The sequence below is a fragment of the Dichotomopilus funicola genome (assembly GCF_033296635.1).
Source record: "Dichotomopilus funicola strain CBS 141.50 unplaced genomic scaffold C8A04scaffold_77, whole genome shotgun sequence".
Lineage (NCBI taxonomy): Eukaryota > Fungi > Ascomycota > Sordariomycetes > Sordariales > Chaetomiaceae > Dichotomopilus > Dichotomopilus funicola.
Window position 1 is genome coordinate 63,471 of NW_026944098.1, and position 27,123 is coordinate 90,593.

The 27,123-nt window shown below is 56.5% G+C and overlaps 5 protein-coding genes across 5 annotated transcripts; 3 read left to right on the forward strand and 2 right to left on the reverse strand.

The window, feature by feature from the left end:
• Window positions 1–1,043: 1,043 nt before the first annotated feature.
• On the forward strand, window positions 1,044–3,155 carry C8A04DRAFT_14913 (uncharacterized protein; the record flags this gene model as incomplete). Its single annotated transcript, XM_062778286.1, has 2 exons — window positions 1,044–1,341; window positions 1,426–3,155. The coding sequence occupies 2 exons, from the start codon at window positions 1,044–1,046 to the stop codon at window positions 3,153–3,155; spliced, it is 2,028 nt and encodes a 675-aa protein (XP_062633857.1).
• Window positions 3,156–4,794: 1,639 nt separating this feature from the next.
• Window positions 4,795–5,013, reverse strand: C8A04DRAFT_14894 (uncharacterized protein; the record flags this gene model as incomplete). The annotated part of the gene is made up of 1 exon (XM_062778279.1): window positions 4,795–5,013. A coding segment is annotated over one exon (219 nt), but the record flags the coding sequence as incomplete, so codon positions are not given.
• A 4,370-nt stretch (window positions 5,014–9,383) lies between these two features.
• C8A04DRAFT_31983 (uncharacterized protein) lies at window positions 9,384–13,768 on the forward strand (the record flags this gene model as incomplete). Its single annotated transcript, XM_062781937.1, has 2 exons — window positions 9,384–11,376; window positions 11,442–13,768. The coding sequence occupies 2 exons, from the start codon at window positions 9,384–9,386 to the stop codon at window positions 13,766–13,768; spliced, it is 4,320 nt and encodes a 1,439-aa protein (XP_062633859.1).
• A 1,125-nt stretch (window positions 13,769–14,893) lies between these two features.
• Window positions 14,894–18,812, reverse strand: C8A04DRAFT_14901 (uncharacterized protein; the record flags this gene model as incomplete). The annotated part of the gene is made up of 4 exons (XM_062778282.1): window positions 14,894–15,375; window positions 15,463–16,291; window positions 16,391–18,533; window positions 18,598–18,812. 4 exons carry the CDS (start codon window positions 18,810–18,812, stop codon window positions 14,894–14,896), a joined length of 3,669 nt encoding a protein of 1,222 aa, XP_062633860.1.
• Window positions 18,813–20,882: 2,070 nt separating this feature from the next.
• On the forward strand, window positions 20,883–26,690 carry C8A04DRAFT_14923 (uncharacterized protein; the record flags this gene model as incomplete). The annotated part of the gene is made up of 5 exons (XM_062778290.1): window positions 20,883–21,076; window positions 21,119–22,181; window positions 22,311–23,166; window positions 23,293–26,409; window positions 26,497–26,690. The coding sequence occupies 5 exons, from the start codon at window positions 20,883–20,885 to the stop codon at window positions 26,688–26,690; spliced, it is 5,424 nt and encodes a 1,807-aa protein (XP_062633861.1).
• Between the last annotated feature and the right edge of the window lie 433 nt (window positions 26,691–27,123).

A 27,123-nucleotide genomic window follows, 5' to 3' on the forward strand; every position in this document is an offset into this window, starting at 1 on the left:
CCAACAAACGAATGGCCCGGAAACGGACTTGTTTCAGGCGTCCCTTTCAACACATTCATTGTCAAGCAATGACATTCTCGGTAGAGCCTTCTGGGCGGCCAGTGTTGCCTTAAACTCAAGCTAGCAGCGTTCTAGTTAGTTAAACGTTTCTTTGGTCTAGGTTTGTCTGTGGATAACATTGAGAACAACAGTACTTTAACTAATTATTATGAAGGAACAAAGATAAAAAGTCTGCCGGGTATCCGTACAGAGTGGAACCAGGTCATTAAATGTGCATCGAGGAATTGATGAAACACGAGATCGCGGGTGGGACGCCAAAGACGCCCCACTCACTAGCCACATTTTCGAGTGGCTCGGCACTTGCAGGAAGGAGCGCCATGATGTCAGAGCTTGGAATCGCTTGGGCTCCACGGAAGGAATGCTCATGCATGCGCACGCGACTACTGTGTAACGTGAACCATTAGGAGGGAGGGAATTCCTTCAACCAGCAAAGAACTTTTGGGCGGATCGATATATAAATATACCCGAGTTATCGTCGGGAACGTCTTTTTCAGGGCGTTCCCGCACATCTCTCCTAAATTGTTCTGGCCCCCACGGTGTTATTGCAGGCCGCCGAGCACAGCCTCCAGCCACTAGCCACTCACGCGGATGTTCACAAAGCCCTGGCAGGTTCTTAACGCGGAAATGAGTCGCCCGTTTGTGGAGCATCAGCCCCTGACACTGCCATCTTCAAGCACCGACTTGGCACATTTGCGAAAAGAAAATCTGTTTCCAAATGATCGCTCGGATCATCGTGTTCTTGCCCACTTAACGTGGCCGGGAAAATGGGGCGCCCGTGTGTGGAACCCCAGCCTGTTTCCAGAAGGAGCCCCTGAGGAGGCCCTGCAGGCACCGTGCTCAGCACTGGCACTTGAGAAAAGAAAGCTGGTTCCCAGAAGATCGCCATGTTCTCGCCCAAACCTCACACTCACATTGCCTTTTGAAGTTTACGGGGGATCGCGCAGCGTCAACGGCATCTCAATGGTCTACCCGCACACACGACCATGCTCTTCAGCTCCGGGATTCCCACACGCATCTGGGTCCCTGTGCTGATTGCGCTACTGTTTGGGGTTGTGGTCACCACGCTGCTGTTGCACGACGAGATCTTGCCCGTAGACTACGGACCACCCCCAAACACAGAGACCGGTCCAAAACCCAACATCAACAGAGTACCCGTCCGTGACACGGACCTGAAACAATGGGGCTTTTCGCCGCCCCGTGTATCATGTACCGGGCCCCGAGGACTGGATTTAGGCCCAGAAGACAATGACGACAACGTGCGTGAAAACACCATCGATATTCGTGAGTAAATGAATGAGTTTAAGCCGACCTCTTGACCACCCCAACCACTTTTATCCCAACAATTTAGTCGTTAACACACCACAGCTTACCCACGCCCATTTGTGGGTTCACATGAGACTCTTGGTCTGAGCCAGACTTGGATGACGGCTGCAGACCGCTATGGACCGTACGGCTGGGGCGAAGATGAGCCCACGTACAGGCGGGAGAAGGTCGCCTGGAACACCACCAATTGGTCCAAGCTGCAGAACCAATGCCTAGAACGCAACGCCCGGAGATTTAAAGATCCCACGCCGATCCGACCACTTGACAGACGCTTCCGCAAGCGCAAGCCTGGAGAAGAAATCCCGGATCTTGTTGCTGAACCTCAAGACCCCCGGTATGTTCCAAGGACCGCCGTCGTCTTTCGTGCCTTTGAAGGTTACAATTACACCACAGAGGACCTAATCAACCTCCGCGCCACCACGGCCGAGACCGCTTTGCGATTCGGAGGGGAGTACACCGTCTTCATCATGGTGGATGTCAAGGACAAACGGCGTGCCATCTTCGCCAGCGAGGAAAACTACCGGCGAGCCGTCCAGGACCTTGTACCCCCCGAGTTCCAGGACATGGCCGTGTTGTTCGACGAGACCGTACTGCAGAGCTGGTACCCGGGCATCCAAACGCATATCACTACCTACCAAGTCATGCAACCGCTGCAGCTATTTGGGCACTTTTACCCCGAGTTCGATCACTACTGGCAGCTGGAGGTGGACCTCCGTTTTACCGGCCATGCTGGACGGTACCTGTCATCCATGTCCGACTTTGCCCGTCGGCAGCCGCGAAAACAGTCCATGGAGCGCAGCACCTGGTTCTACATGCAGGATGCGCACGGCAGCTACTCCGACCTAACCGCCTCGATCAACGCCACCCTCGATGGCGGCGGTGGGATAGGCTGGAATATGCAAATCGACGATTTTGAACCCATCGGCCCGCGCCCACCTGTCGAGGACCCCCAAGACGACCCCTTCAGCTGGGGTGTCGGCGAAGAAGCGGACTTCATTGCCGTTGGGCCCTGCGCTCACGTTCAGTACATGGTCGACTGGGCCTGGCGAAACTGGTACCAGGGCCTGAAGGCAGGCACCAACACGCCGCGATGGATGTGTCAACCAGCCATGGGTCGCGCCAGCAAAACCCTCCTGCGCGCCGCCCACCACGGCCAATCCGTCCAGGGCCTAGCGGTCCACTCTGAAGCGACACTCTCGTCATTTGCTCTCTGGCACGGTCTCAAACTCGTCGCTCCACCACACCCGTTGTATCAAGACCCGCAGTACCCGCTCGACAGGATGAACGAGCTGTACAACGGCCCAGGCTCCGTGGAAGCCCACACCAAATCGGGGATGGTCGGCATGGCGCACGGCCAGGCCATTTACAAGATCACCCCGTGGGCATACATCACGACGGCGGCATCGTTTTGGTACACGTCGCAATTCCCCGATAAGATCTACGACGCATGGTTGTCTCGTGGGTCACACGGGAAAAGCGAAGGCAAGGGTACAAACACGACGGCAGACCTGCCGTATGTGCTTTGGCGTGATAGCGCAGATGGTGATGGGGGCGAGGGGGCTGTGTATGCTCCAAATATGATGCTGCACCCGGTCAAAACGAACCACAATTTGGTGGACCTCCCGGCCGGACCGGGGCCGTTGTTCTGGGTTGCTATTGCGGGCGGGGCCTGCGTGGGCTTGGCCGAGTTGGTGGTGGTCGCGTTATGGTGGCGGAAGAAAAGGAAAGGGGTGATTCAATACGTATCGCTAAGGAGATATGATGAGGATTAGACGGTTTGGGGCGCAGCTGGGGGGTAATTGATGGCATGATACCTTGGTGGTGGTACATAGTAGTGTACTTTCACCACCCCGATCCCCTGCGGGGTTAGTTGCAGGAAGAATAACACAAAATTGATGTCAACCAATTTGCATTACCAGCTCTAACTTGTTGTGAGTGAGGATTCGTCAACAAGCAGGGCGAGGCGGTCTGTCTGGGCCTGGGAGAGCGGATGAGGCTTCCAAGCATGTCGCGAGGGGAAAAGTGCCGTGGCGTTGGGGAAAGTGTGCAATCGGTGGTGTGTGAAGTGCCAGGCTTGTTTTCATGAAAGGGGTTTAAAACCTTGGCATAACCGCTTTCGTCGGTCAGCAACATTCGCATTATGTGGGGCGCAACAGGCACCCCCGCAAGACGCGAGCCTATCCAAAGTGAGAAACGCGTCGAATTTGTCCGTTTTCGTCCTATTGTCCCCTGCCCACGCGTCAAAAACTACCGTGGCAGTGAAATGGAGATCGGGACCGAGCGGCTCAGCCACTGTTGCTGTAACCACAGGAGACTTTATACAGTAATTTACCCCTAACTAGCGTGGCATTTGCACTGGTACATACGACACGACATGCTCGTGATGAATAATCCCAACCACAATCGGGCAAGGGTCCTCACTCACTTCAACTTTACAGATACCACATCCTCTATAGTGTACGATACGGATACTCTCAACTCACCTTTTCCTTTTCCTCAACCAGGTCAGGTCAGACCGTCACAATGATCGCCCGCCGCTCATCGCGCCGCTATCCCCAATACAGGTCCTGTGCCACTTTCGCCTGAGGTCGTCCGCATCTTGACTGTTTCGAGAGCTCACTGATGAGTGCACGCGACGCCTTAAATCGTCTCTCTGGGACATTTACAGCAGGAAGGAGCCACTGGCGTTGAGCGCTTCCATCTGCTTTACGGCTGTGGTGGTCGGCAGGCAAACAAACACATTCTAAAGATGATAGCCGGCCTCTACGGGCTCCCTACCCGACACACCTTGCCGCTGGGCCTAATCGAGATGATTCAGCAAGGTTCTCGGTGCTCGTTGCTCTAGAGATGTGTGCCGGCACTTCAAATGGCTGATTCTGTGACAACTACGAAACCATAGTCGCTACTTACATCCCCCTTCGAGAACCTGTCTTCTAGGAGCGTGGGGACATGTTGGAACGTATTGAAATTCGCCAATCACGACTCTAACAAAGTCGAATGCCTGCCCACCTTGTCCACGATATATGAGGGTTTTCCTTTTCTCTTCGCAGAACGGAAGGCTGTGACGTGATCTTTCCCCTCGTTCATAGACGTCGATTACCCGTTTAGGACACGCCCGCCGAGCTTGACTCGTTGTCAGGCATCCTGTAAAGTTTGCTTCCTGCCACAAATTCCGCGCGGTTGAGATGGACATGATACGAGGCACCACTTTTTTTTTCCCGGGCCTATTACACAGACTTCATGTCCACCGTGGACACTTACGCACGGGATTTTTGGAATCGACATAAGCGGACCCCCGTTCTCGGTAATAATTCTCTAACATGCACCGCCATATGGGGGCCAAAATGCCCTTGTGAGAATGGAACGCGTCAGCAACTGCATGATTATCAACCGGTGATTCCAAACCGATCTTCAGGACCAATGCTTCACCGTGTGACCATGGAACAGAGACACCTCGTTCTCGTGCCACCCAATCGCCGGCGTTACGTTTGCCGGGCGAAGCAACGGGGCCGTTTTAAGCAGATTTTTCGTAAGCCTCACATGGTTCCTGGTGTACTTGAGACCGTCTGCAACTCTGGGGTCACCGGCAGACATCTTCACGTACTTGCTCCTCTCAAACGAGCCTTGACCGTCCAAAATAATCGGCAGTACTATTGTTTGTTAGAAAACTATCAACAGGTGTACTTTGTTCTAACGCAGGTTACCACCCTCAAGTGCATGATTCCTAGCGTAAATATATTAGTAGGCACACCCGGCAGTGAATGCCCGGCGTTGCAATTCTTACATATCGGAAGGCGAAACAATCGCCACCTTGGCCGTCAGGAGTAGTTATGCCCCAACGATCGTTAGATTTTGTCTATGTCCCCAACAGTGAACTCGACCCGCCTCACATTGTCGGGTTGATACGTTGCCGGCTAGTTTAAGGACACCGCCCGTTTCTCGTCGTTGAATATAATCCACCTGAAGATGTACTACCGGAGTTAGCAATTCAGGCCCGACATCGGCTTCAAAAGGCGGTTGATTTCAGTCCGAGACAAGATCACCTAGGCCAGGTATTCACAGGAAGCAACTGGACATCGGACGTCAAGATGAGAACGACACTCAATACCTAGCTTCTACACTTGACCAAGAATCGAGTGTACGTCAGTCCTACAGCTCGCGCACTCACTCGGAAGGCGTTATTATTCCAACAAACCCTGGACTCTTGACTATAGCCTACTAACCTCGAATTCTACTAACTACTTTATAACGTTCAATGAGCAAGGAGATCTTGAACAGCAAAGAAATTATTATATGGAGGGTTGGGCTGGTTGTTCACTCCGCCGCTCGAGATCTTCTTTTTCGTTTCTTTCCTTGTTTCGGGTTGTTTTTCTCTTCCATTTGTTCAATTCTGTATTGAGCTTGTACTTGTAGTTGTCCTTCACAAAGCATATCTCACTACAGCGAATGAATGGGCTCGGTCCGCCTCAGGTCTTTCATGATACGGAGAGGGTGTTAGAGAGGGAGCGATACAAGGGCTAAATTACGCACAGAGGCATTGCTACGTCGCTTTTGAAGGATAGGCGCATCTCCACCATTTCCTCATCACCGTTTCGTTTTCCGCTTCCTAATAAACTACATTTAACTACCAGGGCTTTTAATGTAAATCGCAGACAACCGGTGGTCATCTCGCCCTCTTTTATGCGATTAACTAAATACTGCATCAAACGTCGTCGTGGCCTGGGGGCGCAGGCACAACACATTCGCCTATTTCATGCGACATGGGGGTCTTCTCAATTCAACGGCTTTGAGTATTATTCATCGGCCAAGAACGTGCAGAAGTGACCGTTTGAGTTGCTGGTATAGGCACCTATCGAACTCAGGGATAAAGGTGTGGCCGTCCATTTGTGACGGTAAAGTGAGGAAGGAGCTGGGTCCAACCGGTCGAGGCAACGTGTACCTGACCTTCCCAGGTGAAAGGCTGACTTACCCCATCCACATTCAACCTGGTGTCTTCACATTTCCGTCCCTTCCCATTCACGCCCAACTTTGTCTAATTCTCATCGGTGGATACACAAGTGAAATCCAGAAAGCTATCAACTCCCAGGAGTTTCTGTCGGGGTTAATTACTAGTATGTAATTCACCACACAAGAGTCGCATATCCAACGTCAACGTACTTGAAAATGCCGTCTTATCCGGTAGGTCGACCCTGACAGCACTGTGCATTGGAAGTACATATCATCTGACCCATTTATATGCCAGAAGTATTATTGTACCGAAGTGATGGTACTGGTCCTCTTGGTAATGGAGCCCTTCTATACTCCGACCTGCCTACTTGAGATTGACAATGAACGGATCTGGAAAAGAAACGATGAGCTTGAAGATGAATGTTCTGACCCTAGGAGGTCCAAAGTGGCGCTCTCGGGCCAGGTTGTGGAGTTGAAACAAGCGGAGGCTGAACGGTCTCGCTATGGCCAAAAGAGAAGCGGCAGACTAAAACAGATACCTTAGGTCCAATCCATTAACATTCGATCAAAGCTTGACAGATTTTGATTGATTTGCTCTTTTTCGTCTTTCTTTTTCATCTTCTTCCACTTCTTTAATTTATTCTTTTTGGTCTTTTTTCACTTTTGTAGAAAAGTAAGTTATTCAAGGGCTTGCTCTGCCGCTTTTTTTTTTTGGCCACAAGCAAGACAGTCCAAGAATCTAAGTTCAAAGCAACCCAACACATTCTCCCCTGAACGTATGCTCCCTACTAATTAAGTCGCCAGTCCCTTTACCTTGGCTCACAACCCGCCGAGACTGATCGGACTCGATAGATTTCCCACCCATTATTTGTGGTGATAAGGTCGCGATCAATCTGAATTTCCTCCAAACCAGCAACGCGAATCAGTCGAATACCATGGATAGCCCTCCACACGCGATATAGGAAATCAACAACCCCACCGCAGCTGTCATCTCGTTCAATATCCCCCTACCAGACAGCTCCAAGAAGCTAATGGTCATGAAGGCAGACCCACTAAAAGATCACAAGTAATACAGCTGGTGTATCTGCCAATCATGAAGCCAGTCGATTCGAGATGTCTTGGATGGTCCTTCAAAGCTTTGGGTTAATTCGGCCTTTCAGACGTTAACATTAAACTACTCCCATGCTTTAGGCAGCTGGGGTGTCCACAACATGCCCCCACCCCGAACGTTAAATACAAACAACAACAACAACATTGAACTACATACTTAAGGGTTCATGAATAGTGCACCCACACAACTACGTTACGATGTTATTACATAGCAGCCTGAATGACCCGCACACTTCTCCCTTAATCACAATGCACATTATGGTAAGGTTATTGTACAGTCGGCGGAGAGTTTTCGTGGGCGTAATCTGCCTCTATTTGCAGGTCTCAAAAAATTATTTATCCCATCCCGATTTCCTGTTTTCACACAATGCGGCAAAGACAAATGTGGTGCAGGCTACTTAGGCTTACCCCTAGCTCACCCGCTGTGCTTTGTAACTGAGGAGTGGCTCAGGGGTAAACGCACGAACATAAAAAGCTTTCTGACGGCAACCTTAACGGAAGAACATGGTCCCGTTGACAACTACGAAAGAATCCCCGGCTGTCTTCTTTCACCTCCATCCTCATGGATGATACATATAATCCACCAGAACCCTATTGTTGTCCTTAAATGGATATATCGTGGAATCGCTCCAGCCTACGTCCCATGTTCATGTAGTGTTCTGGATCGGGGCGGGCAAATCGGGTTCGCCGGTGTATTCGGACTAGCCAGTGGGGTTTATTATCGGAGGAAGCAGGTTGAACGTACCTGTTCTGTAGGTTTCTTTTTGCGATGCAAAATACTCACCTGAATTGGGTCACTAACCAACGGCCGATTTTGCGGAATGCGGGTTTCTCCTGTGGCGCCGTCGGTGCTCCGGGCTGCATGAAGTTTGCCGGACCGGAAAGGTGGGCCCACGGGGCCGGTGATCCACATTTTCGGATACCCATTTTGTACCCACCGCTCCATCTAAGTCACGTGAAACCACAGGCTGCTGGCAAACAGGACCAAGGGGGGAAATGCCAAGACCAAGGCAGCGGCTTCCGGGTCAGGCACCGGCGAGCGGATTGGCTGCAGGGGCCAGGCAGCAGGATTTCCAGCTGCTCCTCACATTTCACGGTCGCTGCGGAAATGTGCAGTAGCACTGTGGCGGGCAACCAGGCCAGAAGCGATTCTAGCGATTTTTTTGGCGTACAGGAAAGTTGCCCGGTGCGCGGGGGAGCCTATTGTGGCACCCAGGCACCGAAATAAACGACCCCCGCCCACCCCTGCTTAACAGCGAAGCCGTCCAGTCGATTCGCCTTTTTTGGGGGGAACCTAGACGACGGGTCGGGTCTTTCCTGTGTCTCAAGCATTCTGATGCCCCGCGATGGGCTCGCTCGCATCACGACGGGAAGGACACAGTAAAGCAGGTTGCCTTATTGGCGAATTAAGGCGCGAGTACGAGGGTTAGGCGAGAGTTTTTCTTCTTCTGAGGCTGTCTTTTTGTCGACGGTTTGCTCGCTTTCTCTTTAGGTTTTTCGGCTCGACATTCGACACTCGACCTCACTTTGGCGAGGTGAGAGACGGGTCTCAGATCACTCACTCGCGGCGACAATACGTCGTACTTTCCAGGCTTCACCATTTCAGCGATCATTCGCAGAGATACTAATATCGACGACGGCCGGAACGGCCCTTGGTCCCTTACTCAGCTAAATCGGGTTTCGGGTGGGACGAGCGCATCAATTCCAGCGGGCCTTTTGGAGCCCAGTCCATCACTACCCCAGCAACCACGACATTCCAGTTTTATTACTCGTTACCATCCCCACGGTTCATGAGTTAACCGTCCATTACTCTCCTCTACCCTTCTGGTAGTATCACGACCGCCGCGGTGCGGCATTCTCATCGCGCCATTTCCCAATCTGGAAGTTTCTCACACCTTCACCCCTCAAGCCATCCATTTGAGTGAGACCCCGCCATCACCATCATGGACTCCTTCATCCCGATGGGCGGCGTACAGCTGCCGGCGTTCCAGCGCCGGCTGAGCCGCCTCTACAACGACACCAAAAAGTCATCCGACTTCGTCAAAGATGCGCCGGTGCACCAGCACGCAGAGGCAGACCCGGAAATCAAGACGCTGCACCGCAAGCTGCGGATCCAAAAGGACCGGCTGGTGACATGGGGGCTGGAGTGGTCAGACCCAAACCAGAACCAGTCGGCCGAGGTGCTGATCGACTCGTCGCTGTCCAAGGCCGGGCTGAGCGAGGTGGTGGGCAGCATCATGTCGACCATCAAGGACATCCTGGCGGAGGCCGAGCCGCTGTGGAATAGCTCGCGGCGACTGGCCGGCGAGCGAGTGGATTCTGACACGACCACGGGAGCAGGACAGCAACCGAAACGCGGGGAAAAGATCCGCATGGTAGTCTGGGACAAGAGCCGGTTCGAGGACCTGATCCGGGACCTGACGACGTCGATCGACACGTTGTATGACTTGTCCCGCACGCGGTCTTCACAAGCGTCCGCAGCGATCCGGCAGACGCTTCCCACGACAACAGCGCCGTCTCCGGCCCCCGAAGACCTCCGGCCGTTCGAGTCGTCCCGGATGCAAACGCCGCAGCAGATCGACCCCAACTCGCTGACCAACCTGCGGTCGATGCAGGCGGAACCGATGACGGAGCGGGCGGTGACGGAGCAGGAGCAGCGGGCGCGGGAGATTGTGTTTATGAGCAAGCAGGCGTTTGCCGAGCTGACGCAGACGGCGGCCGCAGGATCTAGTACTGGTGCTGGTGCGAGTGGTACAGGGACCTCGGCGGGAGCAGCAGCCACACGACAAGCGCATGCGCCGCTGCTTCTGGAGTATGCGTCGTTCGACTCCATCTACTCGATGACGGGTATTTCGCCCCCGATGGCGCGGTTCGAGAAGGTGTCAGCCGGGCTACAGGCCGAGCCACAGCGGTCCCCGGGCTCGTGGACGGGGCTGCCGCGGCTGCTAGGGTACTTTGAGGACATGGACAACGCGCGGTTCGGGCTGGTGTACCAGTTCCCGCGCACGTTCAACCCGGTCACGTTTGAGCACCTCACCCAAAACCCGCTGTACAACCTGTGCTCGCTAGCGGACCTCCTGGCGCGTCCGGACTTTGAGCCGAAGTTGGAGGCCAAGTTCCGGCTCGCCGCGAACCTGGCCAACACAGTGTTCGACATGCACGCGCGGGGGATCACACACGGGAACTTGGTGGGCGACAACATCTCGTTCTGCAACGCCGTCGGCACGGACCCGGAGGTCAGCGGTATCACGCAGGGCGAGGTGGACATCCGCCGGCCGCTGATCTCGTCGTTCGACCTGTTTTCCGAGCCGCAGACGGAGGAGGAGCCTGGCCAGTCGGAGTCCCGGCCCTTCTCGCTTTACAAGCACCCACTCGACCCGCGCAACAGCGGCGCGCAGTCCCCTCTGGCACACAACGCCGACTCCAAGACGTTCGATCTGTACTCGCTGGCCATGGTGCTGCTGTCGGTCGGTCTTTGGACCAAGCTTGAAAACCTAGTCCCCAACATGGATTCGCCGACGCTGCCCGCTTCCGTGCTCGAGCAGCTCGCCATTCGCTGCGGCACGCTGTACATGAAGGCCGTGCAGACGTGCTGGAACGCGGTTGACTTGGAGTTGACGGGGGCGCATGTCACGGAGCAGATTGTGTCGCGCGTGCAGTTCAAGGCGAGCCGGTATCTCGAGGCGTGTTGCATCTTGGACGGGGTGAGCAATTTGGAGGAGCGGCTTGGTGATGATTTGGGAGAGCCGAGGGCCGAACCGGTCGCTCAGCAGACTCAGACGACACCAACTCAGGCCCAGACTCCAACACAACAGACGCAGCAAACGCAGGTTCAGCAGACGCAGGTTACAGCTGGTCCATCGATGCGCAAGTCAGACAAGCTGAGGACAGAGGGGCGAGCACAGGTTACAACACAGGAGAAACAGCCTGGGCCAGGTACGTTACTCGAACTAATTCGCAGTTTTAATACCACGAGGTTCCCACTGACTAACAGCCTACAGAAACAAAACCCAAAATGCGGCTCTACCCGCACGTCCCACTCCCCCCCGACATCATCGACAAGTGGAACACAGTCTTCATGCCACAAATCAACACGGCACTCCGACATTTCTACCGCAAACACCCCGAATCCGTCGAAATCTCGCTCGAGTCCATCGGCGACAGCCCGCAGCGCACCACACCCACCGTGCTCGTCGTATGCACCTCAGTCGGCAAAGTCAAAGCCATCCTCAAGAAGAAACTCGGCAGTCTGTTCGACGGCGCTGTTGCGGGGGGCATTTCCCTCAAGGTCTGTCGGGGCCAGGTGTTGCGGTCGCGTAAGCAGACCGTCACGGGCACGGGGTCGAGAAGAACAGGCGGGGCTGCTGCTGCTGGGGGATCGAAGGCGTCGGATAACCCGAGTCGGAGGAGTATGGCGAAGGCGGTGGATGAGGGGAGTGAAGGGGACGGGGATGAGGTGGTTGCTGCGAACCCGGAATTTCAAGAGCGCCCGCGGAATGGGGCGAGTATCGGGGCCTGGATTGGAGACCGTCATCTTCCGCCCGTGAGTCTAGGTGGGGTGATCACGGTGGATGAACGGCAATATGGCATGACGGTACATCACATGCTGGATGATCCTGATCAGGCGGCCGCTGTTTCTTCTACTGCTGCTGTCTTCGGAAAGGGCGGCGGCCCTTCAAGGAGTATGGCTGGTCCTCGGCCGGGCGGCAACAACGACTTGGCTTCGTGGTATGCCGAGCAATACCAACTCAGCGACTCCGACAGCGCTAGCGAAGGGTACACGTGCGAGTTCTCCGACTCCGAGAACGACGATATGATCTCCGAATCGGCCATCACCAGCGACTACTCCGATGAGGACGACGACGAATATGACGACGAAGACGAAGACGACCCGTACAGTGAACCGGGTGATATTCCGGGTGTTGAACCGGGGTGTGGCGAAGGGTATATCATCACGCAACCCGCGCTTGACGACGTTCCTGAGGGGTTTTACCCGTCAGCTGAGACCGAGGACGAGGACCACCTGGACACGTATACTGTCGGCGAGGTGTACGCGTCGAGTGGTATTCGCCGGCGTACCGAGGGCGGACTGCTACATGAGATTGACTGGGCGCTGTTTGAGTTTGACGAGCAGCGCGTGCCGGAAGGGAATGTCATCCCGCATGTCCAGAACATCCCGACAGTTCCCGGGAAAGGTCCCCGACGGCGGATGTCCTGGGAGCCGGAGCTAGCGGTAGTCGAGGACGAACAACACGTAGCTGTGGTCCGCCCGACCTCGGTAGTGCCCTCCGCCAGCCTGCCCGGGCTCGAGGTCCAGTGCATGGCGCGCACTAGCGGCCTGCAGAGCGGCCTGATCCTACCTGCCGTCGCGTCCGTCAAGATCTACGGCCGCGCCTCGCCCAGCCACATCTACCAGGTTTCCGGCACCAACCCTAACCCTACTACTGCCTCCCCCTCTTCGCGGTCCCGGCCGCGTGCATCGTCGTCACCAGTGCTTACCCAACCCATGGGCATCCCCGGCGACTCGGGCGCCTGGGTCGTCGACCGCGACCAGGGCGCCGTGTGCGGCCACATCCTAGCCTGGAGCGAGCGCAAGCGGGTAGCCTACATCTGCCCCATGGACGTTCTCCTGCTCGACATCGCCGAGACCCTCGAGGCCGGCGAGATCCGGCTACCTGGCGGCGAGGTGATCTATTCCCGCCGTCGTGGTGTGTCGGTTTCGTCTGTGGCCGTGTCATCGGTCACGGTGAAGAAGGGGGGTGTCGCGCGCGGGGGTAGTAAGCGCGGGGGGATTGCTTCCTATGACAGCGGGAAGGGCACTACTAGTGCGGTGCCTAGTCCCGTAGAGAGGACGATGTCGCAGGCCAGTCGGTTCAGTCACATGAGTCGCGCGAGTAGTACCCTCAGTCGGGTGTCGGAGCAGGCGTCGGAGCAGGTATCGGAGTTCGAGGAGGATGAGGATTACTTTGGGGATGATAACCGCGGGGGTGGCACTCATAATATACGGACTACTACCACCGCGGCAGCCCGGACTAGTCTGGTCTCGCCTAGCACGGCGTCACCAGGCGCGGGATCTCCCGGGGTCGTCTCGCCGTTGCTGTCACAGGGACAGGGGCCGGGGTCGGCGAAGAGGTTTTCGCAGGCGAGTAGTTCGCGCTCGAGGTTTAGTGGTGTTAGTAGTGGAGGGGGGCAGAGTCCGCTTCAGGGGGTGGTGTCTTCCGATGAACCGGTTGGCACGATCACGGACGATTTGTCGAGCCAGTTTGATCGGGAGCTGCAGTTGACCGAGAAGGATGTGCCGGTGGGGATGATGCGGTGGGTTTCGTGATACCATGTTTTATTTTCTTTGTTTTATTTTTATTTTGAGTCTTGTGTGTTTGGATAGTAGATGGGTTGTGTTTGGGGGTCAGATTTGATGATTTGTTTTGTGAATAGTTTAATTTTTATGTAACGTTATCTTATGTGAATGGAACATGGAAATGTTGTGATGCGAGATTGTCTTCCCTGTTATTGATGTCGTGGAGTTTCCTCTCGCATGTGCTGTCCCAAATTTGTGTAGCTGCTCAGTTTGTCTTCTCCGTCCACAAGCCCCATCATCACTCAGGTAATTAAGTGCCAAGCGCTGGACACACTTGCTGTGTGGTCCGCTCTTGCCTCTTCTCCTTACGCGTGATACATGTGACCACCGCACCTTCCCACTCCTGCCTTTATAACCCCCTCCCAAGTCGCTCCTTCCAACCGCCCCCCCAAATCAACCGGCACCGGCCGAATGGCGAGTTTAGGGGAGCCGTGGGCGTCAAAACCTTCGGGTAGTACACCACGAAACCAAAGCCTAGGGTTCAAATCCTGCGGGCTTCGGTGACCGAGAAAAAACCACCGGGTTTTTCGTAACTGTCCAATATCCCTCGCCCCCCACCGGGGGGGTTGAGATGAGTGGCGGTGAGCTTTTTGTTTTTTTTTTCCTCTCTTTTTTGTTTGCTTACCTTATGTGAGCGGTCAATTCCCAATTTTCGACCACTTGGCTAACACAAGAGTGCCGACTGCTTCAAAGGTCACTTCTAGTATACTGAACGATATAATTATACCCAGCCAACAGTGAAGCCCACCAACTCAACAACCACAACATGGTGCCGGAACTCAGTAAGCGGGCCATAAGAGGGTATATGATGATAATGATACAAAAGAGAGAGAGCCAAAAATACAATTTGATAGTTACCATCTCGGTATTTCTACCTTTTGTCCTTTCCACTGTTCTTGTCCACTGTCCTTCCTGTCCGTCTGCCTTCAACGTCCTCCATACCGGTTATCTTGACGTCTATTTGTTCCCATTCCCCCCTGTGAATACACTCGGTACCCAACGACTCACACGCTAAGAAAAGAAAACAAGAAAAGAAAAGTCATCATCTTCGTATCAATCCAGCCTGCTCTCCCCATCCTCCTACTAACTGCGTATTCACAACTCATCCCGCACAACACTCCTCACCTTCTCGCCAACCTCACTAATCCCCTCCTCCACACGCCCAACTACACTGCCCGCAGCCTCCCACGCCCCACCCGTCGGATACGCCAGCACCTCCCTCACTTTCTCCAGCACGCTCTCCGAAAACGACGGTTCCTTACTGACACCCACCAGCGCCTCAGACAAGATACTGCTCACGGCGGAATACTGCCTTGCAATCTCCTCAGAGCCCACCGAGATGTATGTTCCCGCCGCGGCGGTGACCGTGGATCTTGTATCGTCCGCCGCGGAAGCATACCCGTCCAGCGCAGATGACAAACCAGCGTACCACGCCGTGGGGGTAGGCGCGCCATAGACTTGGATACTCACGCGCGAGACGATGACTTCCCAGGTCTCGGCGATCTGGTCGGATGCGGCAGAGGCGGAATCGTAACCTGCTGCGGCCAGGGAAGATGCGTTCTCGGATGCGGCGGAGGCTACGGATGCGGCATTTCCGCTGGCGGCCGATACCACAGAGGACACGTTGTCCGCGGCGGAAGACAGCGCAGCGGAGGCGTCCTCACTAATGGCGGCTGCCACGGACGCGGCAGACGCGTTGGCGACGGAGGCGAGGGAGGATGCGCTCCCGATTACGTCGGTTGGTGTGGGTTGTGTAGATGGCACCGTGACGGAATGCAGGGCAGAGCTCGCGCCCGCGAGGAAATCCGAGTACCGCTCGTGCGCAACACCCATGGCAGCGTAGTAGTTGTGTCGAGCGTTGTCAAGCAGTTTGTGGACGTGCTCGGCGGGGGTGGACGGGGTAGGCGTGGGCTCGGTAGCTAGGCCGATGGCGTGCTTGGCGGACTCGTATTGCTCTTCGGCCCAGGTACGGCCTTGCTGGAGGCGCTCGGCAGCGATGGACTCGATGTGAGCCCAGTCGACCGTCGGGATGTCGGGGACCGGGATGGTCGTCGGGAGGATGTTGTTTGTAGTAGTGGGCTTAGTGGTGGTTCCGTAGAGCTGGTCGGAAGCCGCCTGGATGGCGACATCGAGGCGGGCGCTGGCAGAGGCCATGGCGCTACTGTAGGCGGCGGTGACCGACGCGAGGAGCTTCTCGTGGGCCGGCTGCGGTGTGCCATGGATCTGGGCGGACACGATAGAGAGGGCGTGCGAGTACTGCTCATTAGCGAGCGACATGGCGGATGTGTAGGCTGACTTGAGGTCATCGCGCATGGACTCCACGGCCGCGGACACGTCGTCGAAGGTGTCGTCGAGGATCGGTTGACGGTTGGGGACCGCCTGGGCGGCCGCGCCGAAGAGAGCGGGTTTGACGGTCGCAGTCTCGGAGACTGGCAGACCTTCGTAAGCCTCTGTCTCGTCCACTTCGTCTTGACTAGTCTCGGTTTCGAGTTCCTCCTTGTCTAGGTGAGTTTCGACCTCCTCATCTTGGCTAATGGTTGCCTCGGCGTCCTCGCCATCGTGACTGGTCTCCTTGGCGTCCTCATTGTGCACAAGCTCTTCCGGGGCAGGTTCCTCCTCCCGTTCGGTCTCTGGTTCAGCCGCAGTGACGTTTCTGACGATGACGGGTGTCTCGAACTGGTTCTCAGCCTCAGCCGTGAACTCTTCGGTAGTCCCGACCACGGGCTCGGCAGTCTCCGTCTCTGTCTCTGTCTCGGCCTCGAGCTGCGTCTCAGCTTTAGGCTCGGTCTGATGGGCGTTGACTCCCTCGGTTTCCTCAGACTCAGGAACAGGTTCAGAAACTTCCATCTTAGCAACCTCCTCGGGCTCAGGAGCGTCCGTCGGGCTGGTCTCGGGCTCCTCTACAGACGCCTCAGTAGACACGCCCTCGGTTTGCTCGCTTTCAGCCTCTGCCGTACCAAGCACAGCCTCCGACACGATACCCGCCCCCTCAGCAAACCCCTCGGCCACCGCATCCCCAGCGGCCTGCACCACCTGCCGGGCCGCTTCAACAGCCTCCGCAGCCTGCTGCATCAGGGTGCTATCAAACTCGGCCGAGTCATCACCAGCCGTCAGTTTCCACCCGGCAACCTGCTTCAGCCTCGCCAACTCACGCGCCGCGGCAGCCGCAGCATCCATGGCGTCGTCCTCAATGGTCGCCGCCTCGATCTGCGCGGCCTCGAGCGTCGGGTGGCTCGTGACGTGCTGCTGCAGGTCCAGCTTCCACTCGTCGAACCGCGACTTGAGCAGGTGGTACTTCTGCCAGTCCTTGTATGTGATCCCGTCTGTCCACGCCCACTTCATGCCGATCTTTTGCAGCGCCAGGTCGCGGATGTTTTCGAGGATTGTGAAGTGTGTTTCGGCCGCTTGCGTGATGGAGGTCTGCATCTCGCGCTCGTAGTCCTCACGCCATTGGCGGACGGCTTGGCCTTTCTCCTTGACAGCCATGCCGGCGCGGCGGACGAGTTGGACGATTTGCTCCTGCGCTTGCTCGGAGGTGACGGCGTCGGACTTGGCTGCGGTGATGACCTCGAGGATGTCGCGGCGGAGGCTGACGAGGGCCGACACGGTGGTGGTGCGCAGCTGTTCGAGATGGGACTGGCCTGTGATGCGGGCGTTGCGTCGGATCATCCGCTTGGCGATCTCCTGCACACGGTCGTCAATCTCCGATGCGGCCTCGTCGGCGGCTTTGGCGTACCGCTCTTGCCAGTCTCGGAGGTCGGCCGCCACAATCTCGCGCGTCTCCTTCCGACCGGGCTCTTCGCGTTCCAGGTTCTCGTCAACCTCGGGCGGGGGGACCGGTTCGAGGGTCGACCGAGGCCGGCCGGAGTTGCGGTCTTTCTTGGATTCGGTCGAGGACGAAGAAGAGGAAGATCCAGAAGCGGAAGCGCTAGAAGCGACAGAAGTCGAGGATGAACCGGAAGCGGAAGCACTAGTCACCGAGGCCGCGGGCTTGGTAAACGAAGAGCTGGTCTCAGTCGACGCACTGCTCGAGAACTCGGCCGGCGGTTTCGGCACAGACTTCTTGCCCGAGCTGTACCGCCCCAGCCGCTTGCCAATCTTGTGCAACTGCGGCTCGACATTTTCCACATAAATCGCCTTCACCTGCGGGCCGACAGTCCCGTCCAGGAACACATACGTCTTGTTCCACGTCCACACAAACGCCGGCACCACCGTCTCGCTCGTGAATACCGACGCGGTCCGATACCCCTCCGCCAGCTGCGGCTGCACGTACTGGTACGCCGGCACCAGCCGCTCGTGGTACGTCTGGAGGCCATTGGTCCACGCGTTCTCATAGTATGGGCCTAGCGCCGTCGACACGCGGTCGAGGTGGGGGGCTAGCCGCTCGTCGTATTGTGCTCGCGCGAGGACTTGGTACTTTTCCACCTGCGGCTGCACCGTCTTTTTCCATTGGGTGGCGCCCAGCGCCTGGAGTTGTTCGACGCGGGGCGCACCGTGTTGTTTGGCGTAGCGCCATCCGGGCGTCAGGACGCGCTCGTCGATAGTGTGGTAGTACGGGCGCACCAGCTCGACGTAGGGCGCTGCGTAGGTGTCGTAGTATGGTTCCAGGTGGGGGGCCACGGCGTGTTTGAGCTGGAAGTAGGGCTTGCAGAGGCCTGGTGTTGTCTCGTCGCAGGCGTCGAGCGTCGCGGGGCAGCGGAAGAGGATGGTCAGGATCGTGTACCATGTGAAGAGGCTGGTTTTCTTAGCGGGCAGAAACACGTACAAGTTGTGAGAGAGAAAGTAAATACTATACATACCGAGCAGCAACGCTAAACAGCCAAGCGAAGACTCCTGGCCGGCGGGCGGCCTTGACCCTGCGTTGCTGTGGACCACCGAGTGCACGCCCTTTTATCGGCTTGACGCCGTTGATACCACCGACCCCATTAAGACCACTAATGCCATTCGCAGCGCGTGGTGTTGATGTCGCCCCGGGGCCCTTGCCGGCCCTCGAAGTCCCGTTCGCAGCGTCCATCGTCAGATCGCGATGCGGCGTTGTTCAGCGCCAGGCTGACTTTCCCAGACACCGCGCCAGCTCAGGTGTTGGTTTCCCTGGCTGTATGTACAAAAAAGCGGCCGATTCTTGTACGCTTGTTGTTGTCGACACGATGGCTGGCCGCCGACTTGTTGATCGCAGCGACTCGGCAAGAAGTGGAAAGTGGCCGGTTTCCAGGGATGCGGCGGATGAAACGCTCTCGCTAAGCTTGGGGCGCGTCCGGGCGGGTTGGCGGGCTGGAAAAGTAGTCGGAGAAATGATGCTAGCCGGGGGCGGAATGGCTCACTATCGCGTGGGCCGCGGCTTATCGCAGGGCTGGAACAGCAGAGGTAGGGACGATAAGTGCAAGAAATATGAGTGCTGCTTTCGTCAAAGGGTTCAGATGCAAACAAATAAGACAGAGAAGAATTGCGAAAGCTACGCCAGTCAAAGATTTTCACGAGAAAAGGGAGAGTAAAAATCAGTTGTTCAATCTGGCGATGGTTCGATCTTTGTTCTGCTGCAACTCTACGCTATCAATGTCAATCCCACCAGAATCGGGAATTGAAGCTTGCTTCCAAGTCGCGACTTTCGCTGTGACGCAGGGCCCCACGCACCCGAGGACGTCATTTGCAGCCGGCCCAGCCAATCTCAGCGCTGCGAGCTGCGCTTGGCTTGCTCCGACAGGACAAGCAAGAGCCGGACCTGTGGGTTTTGGCTGCGCTTTTCAGCTGTTGAGTTTTCATGATCGGAAGAGCATGTGGAATCGAGATTGGGACTGGAAGATGCCATGGTTGGTGATTTTCTTTGGGTGTTTCTTCCTTGCCTGGGATGGCAACCTGCCGACCGGAGTTGCAGTCTGGATGCCCCACCATCTATCTGCAAGACACTCTACACTACCTCGCTATGGCCAAAAAAAGCGGCAGACCAAGTCCCTGGATAACTTACTTTGCTACAAACGTGAAAAAAGACAAAAAGAAGAAACCAAAAAAAAGTGAAAGAAGACAAAAAAGAATAATCTAGAGAGTGAAAAAAGACAAAAAAGAGTAAATCCATCAAATTTACCAAGATTTGATCGAATGTTAATGGATTGGACTTGAGCTATCTGTTTGAGTGTGCCGGGTTTTTTGGCCATAGCGAGACTACTTCGCCATAACTTTATCACTTGCCACGGGAGGAAAATCCCATGTTTCATACCAGATCCTCTACGGAAGAAAAGTGTGAAGTCCCGGACCGAAGCTTTATCCATCGTGTTGTCGGGCCAGCTACGCCTCAAGCAAGACGGGAGGTGGTCATCCAGTGGACTCGGTATCGTCAACGAGAAATTAAACCGCCGACATGTGATAAAAACCAAAGTCTTCAAAGAATTGCTTGCCCCGGAAGGAACAAGTAACCCAGCACTGTATGGCCAGTTTTGTTTCCCACCTAGAGATAGTCAAACATTGAATCTTGTAAATTGTACACAGGAAGCAAGCTCGGAGGTGTCCCAAAAGATACAGAAGGCAAACGCCGTGTAGTCATGTTACAGTGACAGCAAAGCAGAAGATTGTGGCACGTGCGCGACCCACATCCCAGCGCGTCCGCGAATTTAATTGGTCTTGGCACCTCCCAACCATGTTCGTCCGTCAATCGCCGGCCAAGCCCTTTTTTCGATTCGCCATCCATTGAAACACCCATCATCAAACGGGCATCTCGCAACCATCCCGAGGCCAGAAAGTCTCACTTTTGCCCAACCGACGACCTCGAGCACCCGAATTTCCCACCGACTGTACAATAATACACAGCACGTACGAAAAGAGAAGCGCAACAGCAAAGAGCCAGGAAGGAGCCAGGAACCTCCCAAAGCTGATCAACATTGACATCGAATCCCACATCTCGACAAACGCACTAACGTTATCATACACTTTCATCGCCTGCTCATCGGGTTTTCTGCACCACCATCGACGAGCCAGTACCAAATCACCGCCGACTCCGAATACGCCGCGTATTTGACCACGAAACACAAAAACAAGCCTCAACACTCCCGTCTTCAACCCCCCACCCCCTGATGGGAACGAGCCCACTCTCGCCATGACGTCGAACGGCGTGCCCTTCAACCAGCCGCCCGACCCGTCCATGGCGGCGGCCATGGACGAAGGTCTACCCCCGGAGCCCTTCCCAGCTCCCCATCCCGAACCAGGCCCTGTCCTCGACGCCGATGCCGACCCGAACCCCATCCGCTTCCCCAACACACGACGACGCCGCGGATCGGCCGACTCCTCCGAGTCTACAGCCTACAACGGCAACAATGGCGGTGGCACCAGCAGCAACAAGAACACCCCGTTCAACACCCCGCACACCCCCAAACCCACATCCACATCCTACTCCGACCCAGACACCTGCCGCATCTGCCGCGCCGAAGGGTCCCGCGAGGAACCGCTCTTCTACCCCTGCAAATGCAGCGGCAGCATCAAGTATGTGCACCAGGACTGCCTGATGGAGTGGTTGTCCCACTCGCAAAAGAAACACTGCGAGCTGTGCAAGACGCCGTTTCGCTTCACCAAGCTGTACGACCCCAACATGCCCAAGGCGCTACCGGCGTATGTGTTTCTCAGGCATACGACAAAGTACATATTTCGGAACTTGCTGGTGTGGCTGCGGGCGGTGCTGGTAATTAGTGTGTGGCTGGGGTGGCTGCCGTATATGATGCGATCGGTGTGGTCGTGTTTGTTTTGGATCAGTGACGAAGGGTTGTTGGGCGGGCGGTCAGGGTTTTTTGGCGGTGGCTGGCCGTCATCGGTCGGGGATAATGGGTTAGGCTGGGATGGGCTCGCGGATGCCCTGCTCCCCTTTGGGGCGGGTGCGGTATGCCCTGCCAGCCCGCTGCTTGCCCCGACGACGACGCCGGTGGGTATTGGTGGCCTTCTAAACAGTTTGCCGCCCGAGTCCGCCAAGTTGGTCCGGACCCTCTACGGGATCAACTTGACGTCGAGCGACCCGATCTACTCGACCTTCTTGCGGCTGCTGTTTGGCAGCGGGGGGTTGTCAAGTTCGGATACGGTGTTCACTGGGAGCTACGCTCATTACAACGTGAATAATACGTCAACGCGACTCCCCGAGCCGGAGCGCGATACGTTGCTGAGTGGGGTCAACTTCATACGGAACCTCACCTCCAGCCAGACAATCAACCGGATTATCACAGACATCCTCGAAGGGCAAATCATCACGCTGCTGGTCATTGTGTGCTTTATCCTCATCATACTTGTGCGGGACTACGTGGTGCAGCAGCAGCCGGAGATTAACATGCGGGCGGCCTTTGCGGCAGCAGGGAATCAGCCGCAGGCGGATGCCGTGGAGCCGGGACATGGGGATATTGGGCTGGATGAAGAGGTGGAGGAGGATGAAGAGGATGACGAAGACGATGAGGACGAAGAAGAAGATGGTGAGGATGAGGATGACGAGGAGAATGGCCATGGCCAGCATGAGGAAGTGGAAGAAGATGAGCTAGAAGCGCATGAGCACCATTTCGGGGATTTCCCCCTGGGGCTCGCGGCGCATCACCGGTTCGATGACTCGGCCAGCGAGACGATCGATGGGGACGGGCCTTCGCCATTCCCGGACCACATCCCCAACTTCATGGGCGAGCCTTCGTCAGGCTCAGGTTCGGGATCACAGCCTGTGAGAGCTTTCCCGCCTGGATCCAACTTCCGCCCTGCCGTTTTGCCCGAAAGTGAGGGCCAGGTGCAGGACTTTGACCGGGCGACGGTACACGAGTATCTGGCTATTTACCGCGAAGCGGGTGGAGATGCAGAGAGGATTATGATGCTTGCGCAGGAGCGGGGACTGGAGATGAGGCTGGACTATTGGTTGCGCCTAACCCGGTCGATGATGGCCCGACAGCGCGAGGCCGAGCAGACTACTGGACCGTCTGACTCGGTTGGTCAAGGTCAAGGGGTTGGAAATGGGGAGAATAGCAGCTTGTTTGGTGCGCCTGCTCAGTGGTCGTTCCGGGACGCTAATGGCAACGGGACTGGGAATGAGGACGGACACAGGGACGCGGACAGGGACAGGGACCTTAAGGAGGATGAGACCCGCGGGATTCTAGGCGGCCGGATCGCGAACCCGCTGCGGCCAAGGGCACACACGGACGGGCCCCCGATCAACAACACGATCAACCCGCTAGCTAACAACAACTGGTCGTTTGCCGAGCTACCACCTGCTGCTCCGTCATCTGGCGCATCGGGTTCTCAACCGCCAATGTTTCTCGGTGCGGACCGGCCGGTCGAACCAGAACGGGCTTTCCCAGCGTGGGACCCGTCAGAAGATGTCCCGGAACCCGTAACACACACGATCCGACCGCCGACACCACCGCGGGGTGCAAACAGGGGATATATGGGCATCCCCAGGACGCCTTTGCCGCCTTTACCACAAGCGCCACAGCCAGAAGCAGCTATCCCAGTGCTACCAGAAGCAGTACCACAGCCACCACCTGCTGAAGGAGAACCATTAGCCGCCGTACCAACACCAACAACACCAGCAGCAGCAGGAGCAGCGGCAGCGCCTACACTAAGACCTGCACTTGTACCAGCAGCACCTCGACGTCCTGGTTTCGCAGGCCGGATCGCCGACTTCATGTGGCGCGATGTCGAGAACCTCGAAGAAGCCGATCTCGCACCCGTCAACGTTGTGGGCGACTTTGCCGAAGATGACCCCGACGACGACGTCCACGGCAACAACGGGCCACCACCACCACCCAATAACAACGCAGGCGACGACGCCGCCGCTGGCGCCGCAGCAGCAGTAGCAGCGGCAGCAGCGGCCGCAGCACAAGACGGAGATGCCGCCGACATGGCCGCGGCCGGGCTCGACGCGGAAGCGATGGAGGATGCCGAAGACCTCGAGGGTATCCTAGAGCTGCTAGGTATGCGCGGGCCGATCTCGGGCCTGTTCCAGAACGCCATCTTCTGCGCGTTCCTGGTGTCCATGACGATCTGCTTGGGGGTGTTTGTGCCGTACAATATCGGCCGCGGTACGATCTGGGTGCTGGCCAATCCGTACCGCATCGCGCGCATGGTGTTTGGCTTCTGGACCATGGTGCAGGACTTGGTGTTGCTGGCTTTGGGGGCGGTCGCCACGGCAGCGTGCGAGTTTGTTCGCGTGATTCTGGGCCAGGTGTTACGGGTGTCGTTTGTGGCGAAACATGCCGGCGACGGGGTGCGGGTGTCGTGGGCGATTGCGAAGGGCGCGGCAGGTCGGATCGGGAGCAGCTTTGTGTCGGATCTACCGCTGTTCTCGGCGGCTGAGGTGCGCAATTTCTCGGCGGTCAGCCACGAGGCGCTGTTCTCGCTCAAGGCGAGTGTTGGGCAGGCCGTGGCTGGCGTGGGCCACGGCGTGGGATATTTACTGGGGGGTGATTATGCGAGAAAAGGGGCCGAGGTCTATGCTGTTGCGGGTGAAGCTTGGGGGGTTGTCAAGGAATTTGCGGCGAACCCCAACTCGTGGAATCCCAGCTCATGGAATCTCAGTTTGCAGATCCCGAGCGGGGACAACATCACCAAGGCCATCGACCCTGACCTCGCGCACTGGAACGGCATGGACCGGTTCTGGGCTGTGCTGGCCGGCTATGCCTCGTTCGCCTCGGCGGCCGCGCTGTATCTCCGGCACGGCCTGCCGTTCTCGTCATCGTCCGGCGCGCAAGAGTGGGAAGCGTCGCTCGTCGACGTGCTCACCCAAGCGAGCGGCGTGCTCAAGGTGATCCTCATCATCAGCATCGAGATGCTCGTGTTCCCACTGTACTGCGGCCTGCTGCTGGACATTGCCCTGCTGCCGCTGTTCGAGGCTGCTACCTTCTCGTCGCGCCTGCGATTCACCCTGCGCTACCCGCTGACGTCCATCTTCGTGCACTGGTTCCTCGGCACCGCCTACATGTTCCACTTCGCCCTATTTGTATCAATGTGCCGCAAGATCATGCGCAAGGGCGTGCTCTACTTCATCCGCGATCCGGACGACCCGGAGTTTCACCCGGTCCGTGACGTGCTAGAGCGCAACGTCACCACCCAGCTGCGTAAGATCCTGTTCTCGGCTTTCGTGTACGGCGCGTTGGTCATCGTGTGCCTCGGCGGCGTGGTCTGGGGTTTATGGGTGTGCATCCGCGGCGTGTTGCCGATTCACTACGCATCCAACGAACCCGTGCTCGAGTTTCCTCTCGACCTGTTGTTTTACAACTTCGTCATGCCTTTTGCTGTGCGCGTCTTCCAGCCTAGCCACGCCCTGCATGCCATGAACACCTGGTGGTTCCGCCGTTGTGCGCGTGCCCTGCGCATCACCTGGTTTCTCTTTGGCGAGCGCCGCATGGACGAGGAAGGGGTATTGGTTCTGGCCGAGGACTCCCCTGATCGGGCACTGCCCTTTTGGCGCCGCTGTTTCCTGGAGATTGACCGCGAGTCGGGGCGGGTCGTGGCCCGTTCCTGGCGGGGGATTTTCGAGGCCGGTATCGCGAAGCCCATATCCATCCAAAACGGCCGGCTGGTCGACCACAATGCTGGCAAAGCCAAACTCGTGCGGACCGGCGAGTTGATCGAGAATGGCCGGTTTGTGCGCACCCCGGCGTCCGACCAGGTCAAGATCCCCAAGGGCACGGGTGTGTTTTTGCCCGTCGACGAGAACAACCGACGCATCGATGCCAACGAATTGGACGGCCCCTCGCGAGGCACACGCCCTTCCGACATCTACTCGACCAAGCACTACCAGATCGTCTACGTGCCACCACACTTCCGCCTGCGCGTCTTTGCCTTCATCCTGTACATCTGGATCTTTGCTGCCATCACGGGCGTCACTTTCACTATTGTCCCGCTCGTCTTTGGCCGCTGGATGCTGCGCCAGCTGATCCCTGCACATATTCGCACCAATGATGTGTATGCTTTTAGTCTAGGCGTACATGTCCTGGGGTCGGCGGTGTACGCGCTTTTCCATGCGAGAAGCATCTATGCGAGTGTGAAGCACTGGGCGGTGGTGCGCGTCGGGGGTGTGGTCAGGGATAGTGGGGTGTTGGGGGGGCTAAAGAGGGCGACGGAGCGGGTCTTGAAGGTGGTTTATACCTATGCTTTTGTGTTGGTGGTCGCGCCGTTGATGACGGCGTCGTTGTTGGAGCTGTACTTGCTCATTCCGCTCAATGAGATCATGTACGGCATGGGGACTTTCCCACTCGTCGTCTCTAACACCAACACAACTGCTTTCAGCTCCACGAACAACACCACGCTCAACCCGGCCAACATCTTCAACGCCACAACAACAGCAACCCCCCTCGCAGAACTCCAACCAACCCACTACCCATCCCCCCCACACACCATCCGCCTCGTCCAGTCCTGGACCATCGGCCTCCTCTACCTCAAACTCGCCACCCGCTTCATCAACACCTGCTTCCGCGGCTCACGTCTCTCCAACGCCGCTCGCGCTGTCCTCCGTCGTGGGTGGCTTGACCCAGATGTGCGTATCCTCACGCGCTGCTTTGTATTGCCTGCTTTGGTTGCATGGATTGTGGCTGTTACTGTGCCGTTGGGTTTGGCTGCGGCTTTGGTGAGACGGTGGGCGCCTTCTGCGGAGCATATCGTTATGGCAGGTGACGGGTTGGAAGGGGTCGAAGGGATGGGCGAAGTATTAGAAGGGTTGGTGGACGGGTTAGATGTGGAAGGGTTAGAAGACATAGGCAAGGCCGTCGTGGCTGTGTCAAGCACGACGGTGTATAGGTTGAGTTACCCGATTGTGGCCGGGGTGGTGAACTTGGGGTGGTTTGTGTGGAAAGGGGTGGGCGTGTGGAGGGGGTGGAGGGTGAGGATAAGGGATGAGGCGTATTTGATTGGGGAGAGGTTGCATAATTTTGGGGGGAGGATTAGGGGGTAAGGAGGTTATAACCCTGGGTGTACGTAGACGGGATCGAGGATGGGGATAATTTTATTGAGAACTGATGTTTCTTTACTTTATTTTATTTTATCTCAGCGGTGTGTGTCTTGTTTTCCCTTTTTGGCAGTCTCTCCTTATCCGGTTTGTTTTGCTGCCATTGCTTGTTGGCTTGTCTCGTGCGCTGAGTCAGGTTGAAAGGTTGGCGTTGGGCAGGGCATGGGGGTATGCATGGACAGGACAGCACGGGACAAGACATATCTGGGAGTTAGGGCTAAGTTAAGTGAGCTATTGATAGTGAATAATGAGTCTTCATCTGTGATGTGCTGTTGTGTGTTTGATGGGAACTGAATTGGGTTGAGAATTCTGAGACGGACGCCTTTAACTCGTGTAAATCGCAATTCGGCACGTAGCTAAAATGATGGTAAATTGTAAT